This window comes from Erythrolamprus reginae, chromosome 5, assembly GCF_031021105.1.
Source record: "Erythrolamprus reginae isolate rEryReg1 chromosome 5, rEryReg1.hap1, whole genome shotgun sequence".
Classification (NCBI taxonomy): Eukaryota; Metazoa; Chordata; class Lepidosauria; order Squamata; family Dipsadidae; genus Erythrolamprus; species Erythrolamprus reginae.
Window position 1 is genome coordinate 62720459 of NC_091954.1, and position 26392 is coordinate 62746850.

At 38.1% G+C, this 26392-nt stretch overlaps 2 protein-coding genes across 12 annotated transcripts in view; one reads left to right on the plus strand and one right to left on the minus strand.

The window, feature by feature from the left end:
- The window catches only part of COL17A1 (collagen type XVII alpha 1 chain), a 250351-nt gene extending 229460 nt beyond the window's left edge, over positions 1 to 20891 (plus strand). For all 6 annotated transcript variants that reach the window (XM_070752786.1, XM_070752784.1, XM_070752788.1 and 3 more), the window contains 12 exons: positions 124 to 237; positions 838 to 969; positions 1986 to 2057; positions 4750 to 4887; positions 7879 to 7968; positions 9331 to 9441; positions 11695 to 11847; positions 12674 to 13030; positions 14987 to 15118; positions 15557 to 15619; positions 17860 to 17922; positions 18368 to 20891. In XM_070752786.1, coding sequence (XP_070608887.1) covers positions 124 to 237; positions 838 to 969; positions 1986 to 2057; positions 4750 to 4887; positions 7879 to 7968; positions 9331 to 9441; positions 11695 to 11847; positions 12674 to 13030; positions 14987 to 15118; positions 15557 to 15619; positions 17860 to 17922; positions 18368 to 18417 — 1475 coding nt within the window. In that variant the 3' untranslated portion in view covers positions 18418 to 20891. The remainder of the gene's footprint in view (positions 1 to 123; positions 238 to 837; positions 970 to 1985; positions 2058 to 4749; positions 4888 to 7878; positions 7969 to 9330; positions 9442 to 11694; positions 11848 to 12673; positions 13031 to 14986; positions 15119 to 15556; positions 15620 to 17859; positions 17923 to 18367) is intronic.
- Positions 20892 to 24243: 3352 nt separating this feature from the next.
- The window catches only part of SLK (STE20 like kinase), a 38719-nt gene continuing 36570 nt past the window's right edge, over positions 24244 to 26392 (minus strand). For all 6 annotated transcript variants that reach the window (XM_070752792.1, XM_070752790.1, XM_070752793.1 and 3 more), the window contains one exon: positions 24244 to 26004. In XM_070752792.1, the coding sequence (XP_070608893.1) occupies positions 25858 to 26004 (147 nt within the window). In that variant the 3' untranslated portion in view covers positions 24244 to 25857. The remainder of the gene's footprint in view (positions 26005 to 26392) is intronic.

Below are 26392 nucleotides of genomic sequence, written 5' to 3' on the forward strand. Positions count from 1 at the left end.
GTTTTTTAATGTATTAGATTTGTTTTGTGCGCTTTGTTTCTATATTTATTCTGTGAGCCGCCCTGAGTTTTCAGAGAAGGGTGGCATACAAATCTAATAAATAATAATAATAATAATTTACAGCTGGATCCAGAATTTCTCAGGGCCCACCAGGGCCCCCAGGCCCTCCTGGAGTTCCAGGAATTGGAATTAGCTCAATGCAAGAGATCCAACAGTATGTCGCTGAATACCTACAGAGTGAGTATATACTCTGGTTTTACATGGCTTTCCAGAAATCTATACATTTTGTAATATATAGCCATTGACAATCTACCCTACTCTTCTTAAAGCATTAATAAAATTTGTTGCTCTCCTCAGAGAAAATCTCCCATATTGAACACCTTGAGTTCAAGGGTAATTTTGACCACTTTCCTAAAGGATAAAAAAATGAGTTTACAGCCTCAGGGATTAAGCTCTTCTAAAGTGTAAAGATCAAACCATGAGAATGTCATTCCCAGGCTTCCAATCTCCTGCATGTCTTTAATCCTGAGTATTCTCTCCTAGCTAGCTTGTGTACAGCGGGAAGAGAGTGCCTGGAAAAAAGGCCCCCAGAAATTGCATAGGATATGTATGATATCAGAGTGAAAACAGCATGTTAGGAACTTAGAATCTGGATTCCTAAATGCTTTAGTCAGGTTAAACATGAGGTAGCAGCTAATTATATAAGAATGCTGTGGAAAATTACTTTTAAAATTTCCCTAGATTATGCTGATATATTTCCAAGAAAACCTGGTGATCATAGCACTAATCCATCTCTGTAGTGATTTAACTTTGTTTTTTTTAAATATTTCTTATTAGGTGATAGTATTGGCCGTTACATGATTGGACCACAGGGCCCACCTGGTCCTCCAGGATCTCCAGGAATCAGCATTGGTGGTGAATCTTTGGACTATGGTGAATTGGCCCGTCGTGTTATGAGCTACCTATCAAGTAAGGCTCATATTTTTTTATACTGTCTCCATTTATTTATTTATTTTGTCCAATACATAATGAGGGTTTTAATGGATATATATATACAGTAGTCCCTCGATTTTCGCGGGTTCGAACTTCGCAAAACGGCTATACCACGGTTTTTCAAAAATATTAATTAAAAAATACTTTGCGGTTTTTTCCCCCTATACCATGGTTTTTCCCGTCCAATGACATCATACGTCATCACCAAACTTTCACCCGCCTTTAATAAATATTTTTTTAAATAAACTTTAATAAATAAACATGGTGAGTAATAATCTAAATGGTTGCTAAGGGAATGAGAAATTGCAGTTTAGGGGTTTAAAGTGTTAAGGGAAGGCTTGTGATACTGTTCATAGCCAAAAATAGTGTATCTACTTCCGCATCTCTACTTCACGGAAATTCGACTTTCGCCGGCGGTCTCAGAACGCATCCCCCGCGAAAATCGAGGGAACACTGTATATATATACACATGGTAAAATACATGATAAAGGTTATAGAGGAGATACTCATAGTAAAATATATCTAAGAAAGAATAGAAAAGAAGATACAGGAATAGAACATATCAATGAAAGAATAGAAGAAGAGATATAGGAATAGAAGAAAGGTATAGCAGATATAGGAGAGCAATAGGACAGGGGACGGAAGGCACTCTAGTGCACTTGTACTCACCCCTTATTGACCTCTTAGGAATCTGGATTGGTCAACCATAGATAATCTAAGGGTAAATTGTTGGGGGTTATTCTTCATATTTGCGTATGAAAATGCAAAACTGATCTGTCTGAGATATATAAATTATTTGGCAATTGCTACCGTACTGAAGCTGGAAATACTTTTAATGTGTTGAATAGATTGTGTTTCCACACTGATGCACTTCTATCAGATATTTTAGAACTTGTTTTCTCATCATCATCTGCTTTCTTTGTTATATGTTGGAAATAATTGTTTCTTTGCGAATTTACAGTTTCTGTTTTTGAATATTTTTCTTTCTCTAGCTTCCAGTTCCTCGTCTTCTCTCTCTTCATTCTCATTACTGTCTTATGAAAATCTTCTTGCCATGTTGCAGAGTAAGTAAATGCTCTAAGGTTAATAAATGGTTCATTGGCTTCTATTTCCATACGTTTTAAAGAAATAGGGGTAAATGCTATATTCAGATGAAATGAAGATATTGACAAAATTGAACGGGTCCAAAGACAGGCTACAAGAATGGTGGAAGGTCTTAAGTATAAAACGTATCAGCAAAGACTTAATGAACTCAATCTGTATAGTCTGGAGGACAGAAGGAAAAGGGGGGACATGATTGAAACATTTAAATATGTTAAAGGGTTAAATAAGGTTCAGGAGGGAAGTGTTTTTGATAGGAAAGTGAACACAAGAACAAGGGGACACAATCTGAAATTAGTTGGGGGAAAGATCAAAAGCAACATGAGAAAATATTATTTTACTGAAAGAGTAGTAGATCCTTGGAACAAACTTCCAGCAGACGTGGTTGCTAAATCTACAGTAACTGAATTTAAACATGCCTGGGATAAACATATATCCATTGTAAGATAAAATACAGGAAATAGTATAAGGGCAGACTAGATGGACCATGAGGTCTTTTTCTGCCGTCAGTCTTCTATGTTTCTAAATTGTCTCTGAATTATTTGGTGCCAATATCATAGGTTACATCTTTTGTAGCTTTAGGCATAATTAGAGCTTAAATGAATGGTTCTAAAAGCATAAGAAGACATTGCTGGATTAGGCCATTCTGTGTCACAAATAGCCAAGTGGATGCATTTTGAAGCCCACAAGGCTGGAGAGAGAGTGATTCCCCTCTTCCTCTTTCATTTGTCATCAATCGATATTTAAAACAGAGGTCTTCAAATGTGGCTGGAGAATTCTGGGAACTGAAGTCCACAAGTCTTAAAGTTATCAAGTTTGGGGGACCCCTACTTTAAAACATGTTACCTTTGAAAAACGAGGTAATACATAGCTTACCTTATAAGTAGTTTTGATATCCCAATTCTTCACAAAGCATTTTGGTTTTGAAATTATCCAGTTTTTTCTGCCATTACAGATACTAGCAATAAATTCCACAGCTACAGATTAACTATAGTTAACAAAAACTATACTATAGCTTTAAAAAATTAATAAAAAGTGCTGTTTTTGGTATTGGTCCTGAATTTCTATGTATTTATTTTCAGTAGATGACCACAAATTCTGCGAAAGAGGGAAACAGGCTTTTTAATTCATGTTATCCATGCCATGCTTTATTTTAAATAAGTACATATGTCTGCTTTTAAACTCTGTGGTATTAATTACTGCAACATGAAATAATCTCCAAATGGATGTTAAGCTCACACAAATAACTTTTATTTGGTTCAGCAAAATTCAGCAAAATAGAAATTAGATATTCACCAAATTTTCAGAGCAGAGAGCAGAAAATATACACGTGTTGGATGTATGAGAAACAAAATTAAACATACTGTAATTATTAAGGAACATCACATTTCACATTATATATATATATATATCATGTCCAGTCAGTGAAGCAGTGCAAGTGATGTGCCGGTGCCTGGAGGCTGTTGGGGTCTGGATGGGTGTCAACAGACTCAAACTCAACACTGATAAGATGGAGTGGCTGTGGGTTTTGCCTCCCAAGGACAATTCCATCTGTCCATCCATCACCCTGGGGGGAGAATCACTGACCCTCTCAGAGAGGGTCCGCAACTTGGGCGTCCTCCTCGATCCATAGCTCACATTAGAGAAACATCTTTCAGCTGTGGTGAGAGGGGTGTTTGCCCAGGTTCGCCCGGTGCACCAGTTGCGGCCCTATTTGGACCGGGAGTCACTGCTCACAGTCACTCATGCCTTCATCATCTCGAGGCTCGACTACTGTAATGCTCTCTACATGGGGCTACCTTTGAAAAGTGTTTGGAAACTTCAGATCATGCAGAATGCAGCTGCGAGAGCAATCATGGGCTTTTCCAAGTATGCCCATGTTACACCAACACTCCAAGTATGCCCATGTTACACCAACACTGGTTGCCAATTAGTTTCTGGTCACAATTCAAAGTGTTGGTCATGACCTATAAAGCCCTTCTGTCTCCGAGACCGCCTTCTGCTGCACGAATCCCAGCGACCGGTTAGGTCCCACAGAGTTGGTCTTCTCCAGTTAGGTCCCACAGAGTTGGCCTTCTCTAAACAATGTCGTCTGGCGGGACCCAGGGGAAGAGCCTTCTCTGTGGTGGCCCCAACCCTCTGGAACCAGCTTCCCCCCAGAGATTAGAACTGCCCCCACCCTCCTTGCCTTTCGTAAACTTCTGAAAACCCACCTCTGCCCCAGGCATGGGGGAACTGAGACATTTTCTCTGGGCCTATACAGTTTATGCATGGTATGTTTGTGTATATGTTTCTTTTTAAATAAGGGGTTTTTAAATGACTTTTAATTATTATATTTGTTATATATTGTAGTATTATTGTTGTGAGCCGCCCCGAGTCTACGGAGAGGGGTGGCATACAAATCTAATAAATAATAATAATAATAATAATAATAATAATAATAATAATAATAATCAAGCTACCTTATGTATAAATAATTAGTCCATACTAGTAATAAAACTAGAATCAGTGGATAAAACATGTATGGAAGCTGAAAGATATAAAGTGTGTTAAAAATTGCCTGGAAGCTCTCCAGAAAAATTGCTGGTGTGGGAAAGACTAAAAATTCAAAAAAAATAAACAGTGCCTTTTTAAAAAAAAAAATCTATTCCTTAGGAGAAGACATCCGATCATATCTTACTGGACCTCGAGGTCCCCCAGGTCCTCCTGGGCCATCTGGACGTGGAGGAGATGGCTTAGCTTTGTCAATGGACTATGATGAGTTGACAAGACGTGTTATCAGCTACATGACAAGTAATGTCTTCTTTTATAACAAGCTTTATAAGTAAGCAGAGCGATTCCATTGCATAAGTGATTCTCTCAATGATACACCTTGAAAGATAAATTGAATGCTCTGTACTGTTCACCCTAATCCCATTAGAAGAGTCGATTGCAAAGATACTCTGTAGGAATGTAATAATATCTCAACCAATTGTTGCTGCATTGTATCTGTTATGGTATCAGTTTCTCTCACTATAATGAAGTTGACCTAGTGTGGCCAACATTGTGGAAACTATTTTGAATTAGTTTGCAATATACAAAATAGATAGTGCTCAAAATATCTTCATGCATATTTTATGTTTTCCATATACAGTATTCAGCAGCGATGGTGGGGTGGTGGTGGATGAGACATAAAAGCCATTATGTTTAGATGAGACAGGGACGTAATTAGTCTGAAAATATATTCATATATTTTGAGGATCTCTCTTAATTTACTACTCACAAGAAGAATTGTAGAAAATAAATAAAATAATTGATTTCAATTTTCACCGCACCATCCACTTGTTGTGGATAAATGGAACCTGCAGAACTGCTCTGCAAATTAGGGAAAAGTGAAACGTTGATCATTTGAATTTATTTCCAGGAATGAGAGAGCTATTTTTAAAATCTGTTTACAAATGCTCTTCTCCTCTTCCATACTCCTTGTTACGTGTGAATGCATTAAATCAATTGTTTTGGTTAGATGTGCATCTTCTTCAGTATACAGTGTTCCCTCGATTTTCGTGGGTTCGAACTTCATGAATAGCTGATACCACGGTTTTTCAAAAAATATTAATTAAAAAAATTCTATACCACGTTTTTTCCCGCCCGATGACTTCCTACGTCATCACCAAACTAAAATTTTTTGCAAACAAATAACAAAAAAAATAATTATTGTTAATAAATAATTATGTTTATAAATATCAGGATCACTAAGTATCTTATTCAATGGTGAGTACCAGTAATAATGGTGAATAAATGGTTGTTAAGGGAATGGGAAATGGTAATTCAGGGGTTTAAAGTGTTAAGGGAAGACTTATGATACTGTTCATAGCCAAAAATGGTGTATTCACTTCCGCATCTCTACTTTGCGGAAATTCAACTTTCGCGGGCGGTCTCAGAACGCATCCCCCGCGGAAATCGAGGGAACACTGTATACTGGAATTTATTCTCTGATGCAAAAAACTGAAAGGGTGATTGTAACTTTGAGACAAATCTCAGACAGAAATTTGATTTTAAAAAGTCATCAATGACTATAAGAGTTAAAGCAGTTTTTTTATTTTAATCCTATATAATTAATTAAATCTTTTAAAAGAATATAAAGAGGGTTTTTTTAACCCTTAAAGGAAAATTAGACTCAGGTATGGCAAAATAGAGGCAAATTTGTAAGTATGCTTCAAAACAATTGCTCCTAACTCTCAAAACAGTCAAAGTAGTCAAAGATGGTTTTAAAGATAATATGGAAGATAATAAGGAAAGACAATACAGGAAAACTGAACAACAGAGTTGGAAGGGACCTTAGAGGTTTTCTAGTCCAATCCCTTGCTGAATCCTATACCATTCCAGACAAGTGACTGTCCAGTCTTTTCTTAAAAGCTTCCAGTGATGGAGAACCCACAACTTCTGAAAGCAAGCATTAATTGTTAATTGTTCTCACTGTTAGGAAAATTCTGTTTAATTCTAGGTTGCTTCTCTCCTTGATTAAATTCCATCCATTGTTTTTTATCTTGCCTTCTGGTGCTTTGGAAAATAGGTTGACCCTTTCTTTGTGGCAGCCCCTCAAATATTGGAACACTGCTATCATGTCATCCCTAGTCCTTCTTTACATTAGTCCTTCTTTACATTAGACTAGACCAGTGATTTTCAACCTTTTTTGAGCCGCGGCACATTTTTTACATTTACGAAACCCTGGGGCACATTGAGCGGGGGGAGGGTGGGGGCTAAAAAAAGTTTGGACAAAAAAATTCTCTCTCTCTCTTCCTCCCTTTTGTTCTATTTCTCTCTCCCTCCCTCTTTCTCTCCCTTCTTTCTCTCTCCATCCCTCTTTCTTTCTCTTCCTTCCTTCCTCTCTTTTTTGCTCTCTTTCTCTCTCCCTACCTCCCTCTATGTCTTTCTCTCTCTCTCTCCTTCCCTCCCTCTCTTTCTCTCTCTCTATTGCTTTCTTTCTCTCTCTCTCTCCCTCTTGCTTTCTTTCTCTTGTTCTCTTTCTCTCTTGCTTTCTCTCTCTCTCTTGTTCTCTTTCTCTCTCTGAGCTTTCTTTCTCTCTCTCTCTTGCTTTCTTTCTCTCTCTGAGCTTCGCGGCACACCTGATCATGTCTCATGGCACACTAGTGTGCCGCGGCACACTGGTTGAAAAACACTGGACTAGACACATGATGGTGAACCTATGGCATTCATGCTACAGGTGGCATGCAGAACATTCTCTGCTGGCATGCAAGCTGTTGCCCCAGCTGAGCTCCACCACGCAGCCCATTTTTGCTCCCAGGACAGGGGATTTGTATGCTGGTAGGCTCATAGATCACTGGATCCTGCACAGAGGATTGAGTGCGCCTGTGCAGGGGCTGGGGGGGTCACACACACATGTGCAGGGATGTGGTGGGTGGGTGTCACATATGCATTGCATTATGGGTGTGGGCACGCTTTCAGCACACAACAACAAAAAGGTTATCCATCACTGGATTAGATAAACCTAATTCCTGCAAAAATAGAATAGATACAGTAGTAGGAAATTGTTAAGAGGACTTGAGATTTTTGTTTACTCCTATAACATTTCAGTATCATAAAAGGTTGACGTGAAAGTTTCTTTAGCCAAATCATTTTTGGTAAGAATATAACGCTCCTGAAACTAATTTGTATCTTTTGTCCATCCCCTATGATTAAATCAGTATGAACATTAGATGCATATACTTTCTGGGGGAATATGTAACATGGCTCCTTCTAGTTTTCTTACATAATTTCATAGCTCACTTTTCATCAATTTTTTAGGTTCTGGAACTACTATTGGAATTCCTGGACCAGCTGGTCCTCCTGGTCAACCAGGAACATCTTACGGTGATATCTTAACTTTGCTTCAAGGTGAGCCTTGTCATCCTATCACACCATCCTAAAAAAAATCAATCTCATAGTTGAACAGCTGAAGGATCTACATATTAAGGTTTCTTCTCTCAATTTCCTTACAATAACTATGGATTCTATTCATCCACCTTAAATTTGCTATCTTGGATTCTCTCTTTGCAGTTCAAATATCTAGGTTTCTGTTCCTGTAAATTGAAGCAGGCAGCAAAAAATTCAGCTCTATCTAGATATATAACGTTTTGCCAGAGAACAAGTGAAGTACTTGTATTTAAGCCTATTTCTCACTTGATAGTGGAAAAAGGGAACAGCACAGGCACATATGTGAATGAACTATAAAAAATGCTATCACATTTGGCATTTCCTGCATGGTATATATTCTTACAACTTCCATAATCTCAACACCATGTAGTATATTCTTCTGTTCTATCATCACTTCCTTAAATGAAAAACTCTAAAACCTTTCTGGTCAAACTGCTTAATTTTGTTGGAACAGTGGTCCAAATTGGCAGCAGAGTTCTACAAGTTTGCATCAGGAATATGACTACCATAGTATAGGTGCTAAAATAATCTCTAATTATAAAACAGCAAATATAACGCATGGCATTGGGCCAGAATACATCCGGAACTGCCTTCTACCGCACAAATCCCAGCGGCCAATAAGGTCCCACAGAGTTGGCCTTCTCCGGGTCCCATCGACCAAACAATGTCGTTTGGTGGGCCCTATGGGAAGAGCCTTCTCTGTGGCGGCCCTGGCCCTCTGGAATCAACTCCCCCCAGAGATTAGAACGGCCCCCACCCTCCTTGTCTTTCGCAAATTACTCAAGACCCACCTTTGTCGCCAGGGGGAGTTAGGATATTCCTTCCCCTAGGCCATTACAAGTTATGTATGGTATGTTTGTGTGTATGTTTGGTTTTTTATAGTAAGGGTTTTTAGTTGTTTTATTAAATTGGATTGTTACATGTTGGTTTTTTTAATCATTGTTGTTAGCCGCCCCGAGTCTGCGGAGAGGGGCGGCATACAAATCCAATAAATAATAATAAATAATAATAAAAATAACCCCAACAAACGAAAAGTCCGATTTGTTTATGAGACAGCTTCATTCATTTTGCATCCTCATCATTAAGACCATTTCCCTTAAAAAAATAAATAAATGCAGCAAAAAGTTTATCTATCTCTTACCCAAGACAGATGATTGAATGGTACAGGAGAGAAGTGGTTTTATCTTTAGGCAAAAGTAATTTTGCCCTGGCTGATATTTAAATGAATATGAAGTGGTGTGCTTATATGTGGGCTGGAGAACAGAACAGGAAAAGTAGTCAGTCAGGTGGCATATCATTTATTTGCTTCCTTTATAATTTCAGATTCGGAGTTCAGAGGCATCGTGGGGCCACCTGGACCTCCAGGCCCCCCAGGAAGATCAGGTAGCTCTGTTTCCACCCTTACTGCAGAGGATATCTCCACATATCTGCAAAGTAAGAAAAGTTGTGTTTCGCTAGATCAGTGTTTTTCAAATTGGCAACATTAAGATGTGTGGATTTCAATGTCTAAAAATCCCTAGTCAGAAAATTCCCAGCATGCTAGCTGGGGAATTTATTCATTAATTAATTAATTAATTCATTCATTCATTCATTCATTCATTCATTCAATTTTTATGCCGCCCTTCTCCTTAGACTCAGGGCAGCTTACAACATGTTAGCAATAGCACTTTTTTAACAGAGCTAGGCTATTGCCCACACAATCCGGGTCCTCATTTTACCCACCTCGGAAGGATGGAAGGCTGAGTCAACCTTGAGCCAGTGATGAGATTTGAACCGTTGACCTTCAGATCTACAGTCAGCTTCAGTGGCCTCCAGTACAGCACTCTACCTGCTGTGCCACCCCGGCTCATGCCAGAATTTTAGAAGTCCAACTAGTGTTCTTGAAATTAAGATTTCGAATTCTCAGGTTGAATGTGGTCCATGCAAAAGAATTAAAAGAGAAAGAATTAAAACTCGCCGAGGGAATTGTGGAAGCGGAAGTCTACCCATCTTAAAAATTGCCAAATTTGAAAAAAATTGGATATAAATGACATGATATAAGGCTTCTGAAGAGGGCAAATAAGATAACGTAGAGATGCTGATAGCACAGAATTTGAGTGATTAAAATGATCAAAGAGCACAGTTAACAAATCAATCTGAAAGTCTTCTTGGGTTTCACTTACATTTTTAAAAAGGCAAAATCTCCAACAGAACTACATTTTAGGGAAGATCTACCTTTCTAAGAATTATGACTGTCATGGTGTACAATAATATTTCATGTTAATATCATTTCAAGTGATTGATTTTTTTTCTAGAAATTGTGCTCAGATGGAACTAATAGAACCCATCTTCAAACTGAATCAAAACATTTTAAGATAATTTAAAAAAATGAAACTAGTATTAAAAATGTTGTGATATTGTTTAAGACATACGCAAAAGGCTATGTGTTTTCAAGTTAGTTTTTGACTTCTAGAAACTACCTGGATTAGTCCCTCCAATTGTCTAGTCACAATTTCAGAAGTAATTTGCCATTTCCTGAAACTCAGAAAGAATGACTGGCCCAAGGTCATCAGTTATTTTAGCTTTCTAGAATGCACTGTCTTCTAGTCTTACCCCACTACATCAAAGTAGTCCTCAATACATCTTTAGCAAATATTTACAGTATATGAAAACTACATTCTTATAACATTATTGCAAAGAAATCCCTGTTTAATATCTGATTAAAATTAAGGTAATAAGTTTGGAAGAACATGATACACTTGCCTATTCAGAAGTAAATTCATAGAGTTGAATAGGACATAATCCAGAATGTGATTTATGTCATTGTATTTTGGTACCTCAATATTCAATCGCTTTGAAACTCATTGAAATTGATACTCAACTGATTTTGACAAGAACATCTTGTCCTGGTACTTGTCATTTGTTTGATACTGAACACACAAGCTAGAACTTGTCCGTATTGGTTGCCTCATGACTTGCTACCCTTTCCAGCTGAAACAAAGGAAGATGTATTAGTCACGCAATAACTTACCCTCTGCACATCTTGCAGATTTATCTTAGCTTCTCCGCTCGTTTTGTCTATTTTTGTGCTTTTTTTCCTTGTCAGTACAGGTAAAGTAAAGTTTTTGTTTTATTTAATCTTAGTATTTATTAATTTTTAGTTTATTTCTAATGTAAAGTAATGATATGCTATCTTTTTATATATGACCTTAAACATGTATGTTATTTTTGGTTTGGGAACACATTAAATTTATTTAATAATAATAATAATAATAATAATAATAATAATAATAATAATTATTATTATTATTATTTATTAGATTTGTATGCCGGGGCGGCTCACAACAATAATAAAAACAATATTATAGTAGAACAAATCTAATATTTAAAAAAATTGCATTATTCCCTATGGGAAAATTTATTTGGTAGTCATCATTTTTGGTACTCCTCATGTCTCCCAGAACCAATTAATAATGTACCACTGTCTGTAATAAAATCCACAGAACACAGTGGAATTTACTTCAGAGATATTGTCTTTAATACTGTGGTTTTAGAGTCCATAACATAACATGGGAGAGAAGCAGAAACACAAAACAGGAAGTTAAATTTAAAGCTTTAGTTGCTAGTCCTAAATTAACCACATTTTAACTCTTGTGAAAAATAAGATGCCTCTTTTTAAATTAAATAATTTATTCTTTTTCCTTCAAGGTATGGGCTATTCCTTGGGTGCTGGTCCCCCTGGTCCCCCAGGCCCCCCAGGACCACAAGGACCACCTGGCTTTTCAGGAACTGGCCTTATCTCTCCTGACTATGGAGTTTGGACTGACCAGTTCAGAAGTGAATTGATCCAATACCTTACAAGTAAGCATATACTCCTTCTGCGGCAGTTTTATTTGCTCCACTTGAAAATTCAAGATTTGGACTTCATCCTGGTTCATGATCTGAGTTCTTTGGGGTTCAAATCAGATTCTTATGTGGCAATTGCATTTATTCTAAATTTAGTTATTAAAACTTTATCTTTGTGGCCTTCAAGAGAACATTAAAGAAATAAATAGTGCACATAACATGTCAAATTAACATACTGAAAAGCAGAAGAGATTCAAAAATAAATTGCAGATACCATGGGGTTTATTTTTTTAAAGAAAGCTGAGAAACCTGGATTATTCTGTTTAATCAACTTTGTTTAAAACATGGATTTAATTAATTAATATTTATTCATGTCCTTCTTTGTATAGCAATAGCACTTAGACTTATACCACTTTACTGCCCTCTCTAAACAGTTTACAGAGTCAGCATATTGACCCCAAATAATTTGGGTCCTCATTTTACCCACTATAGAAAGATGAAAGGCTGAGTCAACCTTGAGCCTGCCTTCTGGAAAGAGGTTCCCTCCAAGATTGGAAGGGCCTGCCCCAACCTGGTGTTTAGAAGAGCCACAAAGAAGTTAGGAGAAAGGATGCAGGCCCTTATTCATCTGAAGATACCCAATTATCCAAATGTTTTGTGGACAATTCAGAAAACCTCAATACAATTTTCCATCACTGTAGAATAAGCAATCTACTGCATACAGTAATTTCACTTCTGATCTCTGCTGTATATTTTTATTATTGTTGTTATATCTTCTCTCAAATCTGCAAAATTATGTTAATTGAGGTAGTCCAATTAATATGCACTATGTGATTTGTAGGTGATGATGTCCGTAGCTTCATCAGAGGACCACCTGGACCTCCAGGACCACCTGGACCAAGCGGAGATGGCAGTTTTAGGGCTGAAAATTACAGAAGCTCTGTAAATTCAGAAGGAACTTATGGCAGGTCCACAAGTACTGGCTTATCGTATGACGCATCATTAGCTGCAGGACAATCAAGCAGCAGTTTATTCAGAAGCAATAGTGGACTACGTGCAGATGACTCTTATGCTGAAACATTGGGAAGAGAAGGTTCGCAAATGAGTTCAATAGGTGCACAAGGATCCTATATGAGATCCTATGATGGGTCACTGGATTACAACGAATTAGCATCCAGAGTCTCTGAAAACATACAGAGTAAGTTAACATATTCATATTTACCTGTGCCAATTTTGGGGAAATACATGAAGTTTTAAACATAATAAATATTAATATTTAATACAGTGGTACCTCATGATACGAACTTAATTGGTTCCAGGAGGAGGTTCGTAAGGTGAAAAGTTCGTAAGATGAAACAATGTTTCCCATAGGAATCAATGTAAAAGCAAATAATGGGTGCAAATCCTTCAGGAAAATCCCAAACTTTAGAAGGGAGGCGAACAGAGGGCAGGGAGGAGCAGCTAAAGGGGGCGGGTGGAAGAAGCAAGGCTAGGCTAAAGGGTGAGTGGGAAGGAAGAAAGGCAAGGGGGGCACCCCTCCCTTTTCTTTCTTCAAAAGACACTCTTTCAGTGCCTGCAAACACACTGTTCTCCTAGTTATTTAAATGCAGTCTTTTCCCCCTCCAAGCTTCCCCTCCGTTTTCTTTCTTCAAAAAAGGGGGGGAAAGAAATCCCTTCATCCCAGCAGCAGCGGCTTGGGTTCATAAGGTGAAAATAGTTCGGAAGAAGAGGCAAAAAAATCTTAAACACCGGGTTCGTATCTTGAAAAGTTTGTTAGAAGAGGTGTTCATAAGATGAGGTACCACTGTATTAATAACTAAATCTCATTGAATCATTTAGGCAATGTTTTTGGCTACGGACAAAAAAATGTTAATTTTTTGTGTCCATTTGTAAAGTTTGGGAGATTAAATGGTGTATGTGTGTGTTGAATCTTGCAGATTAGTTAACCATTTTGTCCATTTTCGGGGGAGGGGGAGCTGCTAAAAATACTGGAAATCACACTTGAACGTATGAACTGGGGTTGCAAATCACACGCGACTCATAGGCCTCTTATTGTTGCACTAAATATGGGCCTTAAAAAAACCCATGCTACCCTGAATATTTAATTCAGGACCGGTAGCCTGTGACTGTGTGAAATTCTTGCCCCCCAACACTCCTTTAGCAATTTCCCAAGTATTCAAGAGTTTATACCTGTGATGGCAAACCTATGGTGCATGTACCATAGGTGGCACGCGGAGCCGTATCAGAGGGCACATGAGACATTGCCCTATGTCAGCTCCAGTGTGAATGTGCACGCTGACCAGCTGATTTTCGGCCTTGGGAAAGGCGTTTCACCCTCAACCCCGTGTTCTATCGGGCTCTCTGGTAAACCTATCCCAAAAATTCACAGGTACAAATTTCAGACACACACACGTTTGAAAATTCAAAACAATGTTCTTTATAATGAAAAGTCACTTAAACTAAGCCCTCTTTTGGTATAGCAAAGAGCACTCATCTCCAAACAAACTGGTAATTTGTACAAGTCCCTTATCAGTTCTGTGATACTTAGCTTGCAGCTGTGAGGCAATTCAAAGTCCTTCTTTCACAAAGTGAAACACACTTTGCTCTGGTTTAGTTTCAAAGTGGGGAAAAATCAGCACACAAAAGGTCAAAGTCAGTAAAGCAGTCACGAAACACAACGATCAGATAATCCTCCACAATGGCCAACCCCACAGGCTGCTATTTATAACAGCCTCACTAATTACCACAGCCCCACCCAACCACAGGTGGCCTCATTTTCTTTGATAATAATCTCTCAGTTGTTGTTACCTATGCATCGCTCTCCGCATGCGTGGCTGTATCATTAACTCTTGTTCTGAATCCAAGGAGGAGCTAGATAATTGATCTCCTTCTTAGCTGTCTGCCACATTCTCCTCCTCCCTGTCACTCATGTCTTCTTGGTCAGAGGAGCCTTCATCAGCAGATTCCACCGGGGGCAAAACAGGCCTGCAGCATGTGGATGTCTCCCCCACATCCACAGTCCTTGGGGCAGGAGCTGGGCCAGAGCTAACCACAACACGCAGGAGTGCAAAAAAAAAAAAAGCCCAACGGACAAACCAGAAGGGCAGCATACAAATTAATGAATAATAATAACAACAACAACTTTATTTCCCAGGCCGAGGCCTTCTCCAAGACATATTTGCTTATCATACACAAGGCCCACCTGGACCACCTGGGGCCCCTGGTATTAGCAAAGTGTTTGCATCCTATGGCAACATCACAGCAGACCTCATGGATTTCTTCAAAGGTAACTCATAATCTCCAATTTACTTTAGCCTTTTATATACCTATTTCTAGTCCTTTCTCTTTTTTATATTTATATCATCAGTTTGAAGAAGAGCGGCATACTAATCTAAATAATAATAATAATAATAATAATAATAATAATAATAATAATAATAATATCTATACCCATATAGTAGTATAGCTGAGAATGCCAGAAATAAAAGTTTGCTATCATAAATTTGATATCTGGGTCTTTTTAAAAACAATATATGAAACAGTATCAGAGAAAACTTGAAGAAATTACTTGGATTCAGCATAACAGAAAGGGCTGAAAGGGCTAATGGCACTTAACTCACAATAAAAATCATTCATTTGTTACTGAAATACTTGCATAAATAGCATTTATTTTATATTTATAAGCAAGATATCACAAAATGCTGATTTTGATTGTTTTCTACAGTTTATGGAACCATTCCAGGCCCACCTGGACCACAAGGACGGAAAGGATACCCAGGACCTAAAGGTAATTTAGATGCCTCAATGCCAATCTTTAAGAAACAAGGTTGTCAAATAAACCAACAGGCTGTAATGTCAGGGAAGATCTGTTTTTTAATTGATACGGCTAGGACTTACTGTCTGGAAACAACCCAAAAGAGTTGTATAAATAGTTGAACATGTAATCTTTTCTTTGACCATATTGAAAGGATTTTTTCTGAAATACTATAGTTTGCCTTTAGAAGTTGCAAGTGGAGATCTAGAACAAAATGCTTTGTAACGGCAATGTTCCTATTCAGGATTTAAACCCACTTAATCATATCTAGATGTGCCACTCTATACGATCCTTCAACTTTTGCTGGTTTTTGTTTTCTATATATGCTTCATATTGTTGGTTATGACCTATAAAGCCCTTCATGGCACCGGACCAGATTATCTCAGGGACCGCCTTCTGCTGCACGAATCCCAGCGACCAGTTAGGTCCCACGGAGTGGGCCTTCTCTGGGTCCCGTCAACTAAACAATGTCGTTTGGCGGGACCCAGGGGAAGAGCCTTCTCTGTGGCGGCCCCGGGCCCTTTGGAACCAACTCCCCCCAGAGATTAGAATTGCCCCCACCCTCCTCGCCTTTTGTAAACTTCTTAAAACCCACCTCTGCCGTCAGGGATGAGGGAACTGAGATATTTTTTTCCCCTAGGCCTTTACAATTTACGCATGGTATGCCTGTATGTATGTTTGGTTATTATAATAAGGGTTTTTTTTTAGTTATTTTAGTATTGGATTGGATTGTTACATGCTGTTTTTATCATTGTTGTAAGCCATCCCGAGTGTATGGAGAAGGGCGGCATACAAATCCGATAGATAGATGATAGATAGATAGATAGATAGATAGATAGATAGATAGATAGATAGATAGATAGATAGATAGATAGATAGATAGATAGATAGATAGATAGATAAATATTCTGGTCTGCATGCTCTGTTGTTGTTAGGATTTTGGGGATAAGTTATGGCAGTGATGGCGAACCTATAGCACGGAGGCCACAGCTGGCACACAGAGCCATATCTGCTGGCATGCGAACCGTGTCTCCAGCGTGCATATGTGTACCGGCCAGCTCATTTTTGGCTCACACAAAGGCACAGGGAGGGCATTTTTGGCTTCCAAAGAGCCTCTGGGGGGATGGGGGAGGGTTTTTTTACCCTCCCCCACTCCAGGGAAGCCTTTGGAGCCTGGGGATGGCAAAACAAGAGCCTACTGGGCCCACCAGAAGTTGGGAAACAGGGTGTTTCTGGCCTCCAGACAACCTCCAGGGGGTGAGGGAACTGTTTTCGCCCTCCCCAGGCATTGAATTATGGAAGTGGGCACCCGCACATGCACAATAGCATGTGTACACGCTTTTTCGGCACCCGAGAAAAAAAGGTTCGCCATCACTGAGCTATGGATTAAAAAATAAAGGATCCCCCACTCCATAAACCTAACAGTTTGTCCAAGAGTGCCAGTACGTTATGCTTGTTCCTTGGGAGGAAGGCCTTTTGACCCTCAATTGTGTTGGCACACAAATGCCTTCATTTTTGACTTTATTCACCCTTAGAGAAAATGGTAACATTACTTTCAGTTTAGCATGTGTATTAAACTTAGTTGACTTTGCAGGTACTACCGGTTTCGCCGTAACAGCCTTCACTTATGTTCTTTTTCTTACACTAAACATATAAAAATAAAGCAAAAACACATACACCAAAAGTACAGCAACGTCTATACCACAGGTGTCAAATTCATGTGACATCATGACATTTTTTGGCTCTGTGGAGCCAGCGTGGCCTGTGCGTAATGCATCTGGCCCGCTGGGTGCCATTTTGACACCCCAGTTCTACACAAATATGAAAGCATTTTCTCCTATATTTAATTTTGTTTAAATATTAACCTGTTGCTTACTAATGCTAAAACTTGGTTCATTCTGGGTGTTTGTAGTTAGGCAAGTATTATCAATGAAATGCTGAAAATCTCATGGACAAAGTAATTTATGATTTGCATAATTGAAAACTGCTGGAAGGTTTGGAGGCAGAAAGAGAAGCAAATGAAACATTTTTAGTTTGCTTGATACCTTCATAAGAAAATGGCTGGGAGTCTTCTTGGGACAAGGAAAGTCTGATTGGTTAACCTTTCAATTTGTTTAATAGTTTAACAAAGATCTTTTTAACCTTTTGTTAAATTTTCCAGTTTAGACTCCTAGATTCATTATGTTATTTGATTCCCTCCCCTTTATTTTTAGGTGATACTGGACCAATGGGCCCACCAGGCCCCCAAGGACCAAGAGGGCCAAAAGGTGAAAAAGGTACGATACGATCTTTAAATAAAGAGAAGCATAATGTAAACCCATGATCAAAACGTTTTAATCGTAATTGAGATTTATAAACCTCTGAATTAAATTTGCTCGGGCAATTCCTTTCATAGCTTTCAGAGATCTACAATTTAGGCAATTTATATATTATAAATCCTCTGCATATATTAGATGCAAATAATAGGGGAGATCAGATTAGCATAAGCATTTGTGAGGAGGGGGTGGCAAAAGTAATGACAAAATGTGTGACATCACAATCCAAACCTCATGATTTAGGGTCAGTTAAGATGGAAATGTACATGGGTAGAATATGTGACATGTCACATGTTTCCTCTTTTCACCATTGTGGTTAATAGCTGAGCCACCTCTACGTGGCAGGACAATAGCTCCATTTTGGCTTTTTATAAATTAATACTTTTGCTCCTTGTGTCTCCATCAGGTGAATCAGTGTACAGTGGTCGAAGGAGAAGACAAAGTACAAAAGCCTAAACTAAGAACACCAATTTAGGACACAGATTATCCCAAATATTATTTTTTTAATGCCAAAAGAGTTGAAACACCAATGGCTATTGACTTTCACTAAAGAAACATCAGTCTGCTACAAAGACTTGGTATTTGGGGAATTGTTTTGCTAACATGTTCTCTTATGTCTAGATTCTGGATGACTTTCAGAGATTTATAATAGAAACATAGAAGACTGACGGCAGAAATAATTAACCACTTGTTTTAATTCTACATTAATTATGACATCTACCATTGAAATATGAGGATTTTATATCTGCATAGCCTGTTCAATTCATCTTATTATCCAGACACATCTGAATTCCTTCAGATAAATACTGTACTAGAATATTTTCATACAATTTTTGAAACATTTTTTAAAAAATCATTTTTATTTTGAAAATGAATAAAGATTAAATGTATGTACTTTATCTAGCAGGGGATTATCTAACAGTGTTGCATTTAAGATGGGGGCCAAAATCAAAATATTGCCAGCAGATGTATAAAATGTGTTATATTTTATATTCAGTATTTATCCATTCTTTCAAACCCTAGTAACTGCACTATGAAGAAACTTGGAATTAATGATATTTAAGCATTTTTGTTAGACCTGATAAAAAAAAGTTTGCTATGTTTTTTTATCACATGAAATGCCTTTTTAATATCAAGCTATCCCATTAGTTCTCATATATATTTTAGCCTTTGGTTTGTACTAAAATTAGTGTGTTGCTCTGACGTGGTTAGCTAACTGTTGACTTGTTTTGGGTTTGATGCTTTCAAGTCAATTTTGATTCCTGAAAACTACGTAGACAAGTCCTAGCAGTTTTCTTGGCAACATTCTCAGAGATGGTTTGCCATGGTCTTCTCACTAGGGCTGAGAGTAAGTAGTCTAGTTTCTCAATTTCCAGTCTGGTACCTTGAACCACAGCATTGAACCACAACATTGAGCCAGCCAAAACTGGCTCTCACAATAGTACAATATCATATTAAGTTCAATATCATGTCCTTCAAAATGGAATCTTACTTGAAACACTTCTACCTTTACAATGAACACCTTTCAAGCTTTTTTTCAATAAACATATACAATCCCAATAGGTAAAGGACATAAGAACTATTTATGAGTAAAATTTATTTTCATATAGTTTCAAATCGGTCAACTTCACAATGTTGTTTTGTATTGCCTAAATTTTCTGATCCCATCAAAATGCATTGTAGTAGTATTTGCAAAACAATTGGTATCAACAGTTAAATTAAACCTGACATATTCATGCACGCACAGTAAATGGTATAATACTATGTAATTATGAACCTAAAAGATGGTTCCACTAAATTCAGTGGAACTTGTTTCCTGATAAATTTTGCAAAATGAAAACCTAATGTATATTGCAGTATTATAGACATGAAATCCAGCTTTCCTAAACCTGTAAGCAGATGATAGATGATAGAACAGTGATGGCGAACCTATGGTACAGGTTCCACAGGTGGCACACGAAGCCATATCTGCTGGCACGCAAGCTGTTCACCTAGCTCAGTTCCAATGTGCATGTGTATGCTGACCAGTTGATTTTTGGCTCGTACAGAGGCTCTGGGAGGGCATTTTTGGCTTCCAGAGAGCCTCCGGAGAGATGAGGGAGGGCGTTTTTCCCTACCCCGGCTCCAGGGAAGCCTTTGGAGCCTGGGAAGGGTGAAACATGAGCCTACGGGGCCCACCAGAAGTGGGAAACAGGCCATTTCCAGTCTTCAGAGGGGCAGGGGAAGCTGTTTTCACCCTCCTCAGGCTTTGAATTATGGGTGTGGGCACTCACGCATGCACGATAGCACGTGTGCATGCTCTTTCGGCACCCGAGGGAAAAAAGGTTCGCCATCACTGTGATAGACAGATATACTGTCTGTCTGTCTCTCTCTCTCATCTCAATCTATCTAGGAGCGCGTGCACACATACACATATCGCTCAAAGTGATTTGACTCACACCTTTTTTGAAATGATAACTGACATTTTGATACTACTCAGCTATAGTTCATCCTCTATTTTCTCTTATTTGCTACATAAGCTAACCCTGATGTTCTATTGCTTATATGGCATCAAGTCATTGCTAAGTCTTAATAATTATAAAGAAAGAAAGGATACATCGGCCATATTTGCAGTTAAAATTTGGATTTAGCAGGCTGCCCATTTCTGAAAATATCCCAAGCATCAAGCACAAACCCTTAAGTGTATGAAATACTTTTCTGAACTTATCACTGTCATGGAAAATGAATTGCAATTTTTTTAAAAATTGAACTACTAGTTTTTATTCAGGATAAAATGAATAACTTGTAACTAAAATCCAGGCGTAAGAGTTAGCTGTGGGATTTTGAAACAAGAAGCCATTTAAGCTGTAGAAGTAGCACTGTGCTTTAATTCAACTGTTATTTGTAAATGAAATATTTCTTTAAAAAAAAATAAAGTTACTTTAAGATTCTGTAGTGTGTTTTCTCTCAAAATCCAACAGGGCACAATAACAAAAGGGAGCAAAATTGGATTGACTCTCATATACATTTTAACTGATCTAATTGACATTTAATTAATGTATTCCACAATTAACCAGCTATATCCACCTGAGTAAACAGTAATTAGTACTAATTGATCAGGAGCAAACATTTTTTAGTAAAGAGTTTGAAGCTAAAATATTCACTGTCACAATATTAAAAATCATTGCCATTCAAATCGATGATTTATGGATTTGCTGATCAAAAAGGGTTGAATATGGCAAAAAAGAACCATTTTATTTTAAAGAGAGAGGAGAGAGAAAGAACTTTTAGCTGATATAAAGATCAAGAATTACTTCTTTAATATTTTTTTTATTTGCATTTTATTACTTTTTAATAAAAATTCCCTCTATCGTGTTTTCCCCAAAATAAAACAGGATCATATTTTCTTTAAAACTCTGAAATAAGCACTTAACCTTATTATCAGGAGATGGGCTTATTATTTTGGGAGTGCAGGAGGCCCCTAGTGGCCTGCACACTCACAGCTCGGAGTCCGACAGAGAAGCTTCCTCTCCGCGCCATCAAGCCTCTCCCTTCCCGCAGGGTATGTTTGTGTGAACACAAGTGGCCTGAAGGAGCCAAGTGTCGTAAGTGCCTGTCTCCCCATCTCACTTGTGTGCCTCCCAGGACTCATCATGTTGATGAAGGCAAAGCCAGTAAAGCACCAGCTCACAGCTATGACGACGGCGCCTACCATCAACACTCACGTGGAAGCCATGGCTGGACCAGCTTTCCCTGCAGGGTCCAGTTCCAGCCGTCACCATAGAGCGGGAAGTTCCATTGCAGAGCAGCTGCTGCCTGGTTTGGGTTTGGAAGCTGCAGAGCTAGAACTTGGGGAATTTGCTTCTGCTTTTGGAAAGCAGAAGAAATCTTTCTTTCCCCCAAACGTTGGCTCTGTGACTTCCAAACCCCAGCTAGGGCAGCAGCTGCTCTGTGAGTGTACTTCCTGCTCTATGGTGACGGTCATTGGAGGCCTCCCTTCCCCCTTGCTCCTTTCTGCTCCTATCTCCCTGTGGTCTCCCCACCTGAACACTGACTGGCATCCCTGAGAAGCCCCCTTGGGAGTCACCAGATAGGATGGTGATTGGTGACTGAGCTGGACGCTTCCTGGGGTTAGAAACCCCGCAAGACTCTTGCCTGCATTCCCTTCTGCAGGCCCTCCTTATTCTTCCCAGGTGCCCAGCAGTGAGACACTACACAGCCATGCCAAGGGCAGCCCCACAGACATAACTCGGCTGGCCCAGCCATGGCCAGTGCTCCCTGCCCACATCTTAGCTTGGCCTGCAGGCCTCCGTAGATGGCAGTGGCGAGGACAGCAACACCTGCAGCACCTCAACCATTCCCACCAAGCAGAAGCAGCTGGCGACCAAACCACTGGGGGGGCAGGGGAGAGTGCATGTAAGATACAGCACCAGAACAAGGAACCTTTTGGCTGCACACAAGAAATCTCTCTCTCCTCCAACTCCACGAGAAATTAGTCTTTATGTGATTCATCGCGCCTGCACAACCTCTTGGAGCAAAAGGGGAGAAAGATTTCTTGCATGCAGCGTGCAGCCAAAAGGTTCCTTATCCTGGTGCTGCGTCTTATGTGTCTTATCTGAAAGGTTTGCTCATCAGCTGGTCCTGCATCCAGCTAGAAGTTTGGCTGTCAGCTCGGCTTCCCCAGGCAGCCTGCAAGCTTCTTCCCTCTCCCGCTTTGCTCGAGAGCTGGAAGCGGGCTTGGGAGCAGAGAAGCCGCCACTAACCACTTTGTTTCCTCGCAGCTTCTGAACAGCCGGTGAGTTCCAGCAGATCCCAACACCGCTGCTTGAACCTCTAACGCAGCATGCTCAAAGTCACCATGTCCTCATCTTTGTTGCCTACCTCTGGCTCCACCATTCCCACTGCCATTTGCACTCTTGCCTCTGCCTCTCTCCCTATCACTACCCAGGGCCAGGTCATTACCTCTATCACTGGCTCTGCCCTCCGCTGTTTTCATTGTGTGTGTGTGTGCGTATGAGAGAGACGAACTCAAACAACATTGCCTGCAATTCTTTTTACTCCCCGCTGTCATTTCTCTCTCTCTCTCTCTCTCTCTCTCTCTCTCTCTCTCTCTCACACACACACACACGATTGCTTGAAAGGGACATATTTATTCTTCAGATATTATATAAGAGCATCAGCCATAATATCTCATGTTATTTGATGAAGAAAAGGATCTACTGATAGAATTACAATTACTGATAAGACAGAATATCAAGCTATTCCCTCCAACTGATGTGAACACTTAAACCAACAAGGCAGCATACAACAAAATGAGAACATATTAAAGTATATCTTGCTAAATATTTCTTTATATAAATATATTCATAATAAGATAAGGTCACGGTGTTTCTTTTGAAGGAATCCTTTATTATTAAAAGTATCTTTGAAGCCCTTTAATTCAATTTCTAAAATCGTATGAATTTTACAGGCTTTTATTTATCATGCATTACCTTTACCAAATAGAGATCACAAAACTTAGGGCAGAATGGGAATAGAAAGGGAACTTGAGTTGAACGCGCTGAATCATAGGCAACTATTATTTAGGATTTTTATTTTGTCATTCAACTACCATATTCCTTGAGGTATTAGTGAGTTGTTCTTTAAGAACCATCTTCCATTGGTTTGGATCATATAGCCACTTTGATATTATGTTCCAATAGGATAGCATCAATGTGCATTGAAAAACAGAAAACTTTTCAAATTAGAATAGGAAAGTATGCGTCCAAGTTCATATCCAATCCAGGTTTTCTGTCATGAGGTCAAAGAAACATGCAACAATTAAGACTTGAAACAGACAACTGAAGACCATAATAGGGGCCAATGGAGCTCAAACCCCATTTATGTAATGAAATTGTAACTATATTGAAATAAATCTCCTAAGAAAGTCGCACCACAGATAACCGTTAATGTGGGAAAATACCAAGCAGTATTAATTACTGTAATCCCAATGTTGATTATCTAGTTCAACATATAGATGGTATTTAATAAACTCCCACAAAACACCACACACCAAAAGGAAAACCACTCAGATTAGCAAATAATGCTTCCATTTGTACATTTCAGAATTCTGCCTTAATCACGCTGTCCAATTATTTGATTCTGAACAAACTCAGGTTTCTTTGTTTTATCTTCAGAAAGCAGATGCATTAATTACCAGATATGACTTAAAAATAAACCCAAATAAAAAAATGAATATAGAAATACAACATTTCTCTAAGTAGTAAACGGATAGTAGATTTTTAAAAAAAGCAAACTTATATATGTTGATTAAAAGAGAATTTAATGTTATAGTCAGTACAAGGTGAATTTCAAAAAGTAGTAAAAGTTGATGGGTGTTTTTTCATCTATGCAGTTCTGATAAATTTTTTTAGGATGCAATACAGCAAACATAACACTCTAGTAACATATAAAGGAATTTACAACCTGGTGCACATTACATATTTATAAAAGAAGATATCAGATATTAAGGCTAGCTATACATTGCAAGCAAATTATTATTTCCGATGAACAGAATTTTACTGAAAATATGCACCTTCAATCTATACTTATTATATTGAAGCAATTGAACAACTGAATAAAATCAAACTTAGCATCTGAATTCAGTAGCCAAAATATTGATCATATTTCCATTAAGGCAGTCTGTATTTTTAAAAAATCTGTTTCCTTTATATAAAAGGTAACCAATCTTGCCTTTAATGAAAGATAGCAAAATATGAAAATGTTTGGATGATATTACCTATTAAAGGATTAGGCTACAGAGGATATTTATATTACAAACTTAATTTTAACACATCAAAACCAATAGTTTTTGATATGTTTCAGTTCTGAAAAGACTGTCTTACTGAATGCAGATAAACCTCCCACTGATATAAATATTTTCCATCCCCAACAGAAAATAAATTACAGTGGAGCTATGAATTTTAGAAATAAACTATCTACTTACTTCTTAGCAAATGAAGTAGCAGATTAAATTGTCTTAGTACTTAACATAAATCCTTCGCTCAATTTACATACAGAAATTTTATAAAAAGATAATTCATATCTGGAAATCAAAACATTAATTTGTAAGGTCAAGAGCAGTCAAGACTTTGCAGCATTGCAATCAGATAATGCTGCTCTGATCATCTAACCCTGCTCTTCATGTGGTCATGCACAGCTTCAGGGGGAGCGAAAATGAATGCATTTACCTTGTTTTTAAAAAGATATATTCTACAATTTCAATGCATTTGTAGAATATTACTAGCCAAATAGAAAATTTAAGGGAACAGGGGAGAGGCTATAAACTGTACATTTTAAAATAGAGCAGGAATGCTCGGTTTAAGGATTTGACAAACACTGTCACTGTAACAGCAACCATTTAATATCAACAGCTTATTATGTGAGAATCAAAACCTTTTATAAAAGACCAGTATGTTTAATTGTTTCAGGCACAGAATAAAATGAGGCTGGAGAACTGTTGCTTCATAAACAAGATTTGGTTGTTTAGCAGTACTGATTTTGTCTAAGAATCATCTGTATTTAATTCTTGGGACACTGCAGGTGATTACTAAATGGTTAGGCTTTCTTCCCAGTGCAAATATATTGGATATATAGTTTTTAGATCAGTTTTCAAAAAGGTATATATTTCTGAAACACATTATACCATATTCTATTATAAGAACGCCTTCTGTGCTTCTAATTTCAATTGTTTTCCAGCATCTAAACAAAAGAAAGCAAAAGCAAAGAAGGGAAATTCTGATATCTTTGATTGTCTCTGCTGAAAGTGGATGAAGTTTGAAGAGTATGTGTTGTGTACGTGTGTGTATAAATAAACCGAATATGGTAAACTGCCAATGTCAACAGCACACTGAAAGCCACCTCACAGAGGTTCGACTGTTATGATCCTGTGGAATGCAGGCTAGGAATTGGGTAGAATTTAGAAATCCGGCTTTGAGTTGAAGGATTAAGGCATTCAGATTCTCCAGACATTTTAAAGAAAACTTCTTGTTCTTGAAGTTTCCGGGCAAATTCCTCTTCTAATGTCTAGTGATTAAACACAGAAAAACAAATAACGTTAGGATTCTCATAGATTTATAGAAGACATTGTATAAAACTATCTTGAAATAATGCAATAGTTTATTAAATCAAGAAGTAAATGGGGGTGGGGGAGCACTAGAGATTTTCTTGAAATACAGGTATGTATGCATGCTTATTATTTACACAAATATCCTTTTATTCTAATATACCTCGTTATATAATATACCCCGCCCCGAGTCTTCGGAGAGGGGCGGCATACAAATCGAATAAATAAATAAATAAATAAATAAATAAATAAATAAATAAATAAATAAATAAATATCTAAATACTTATTTAGACATAATCTGCAAAGCTAGTTTACCCTCCCCAGTTCCCTTCCAAAGTCTTTCCATA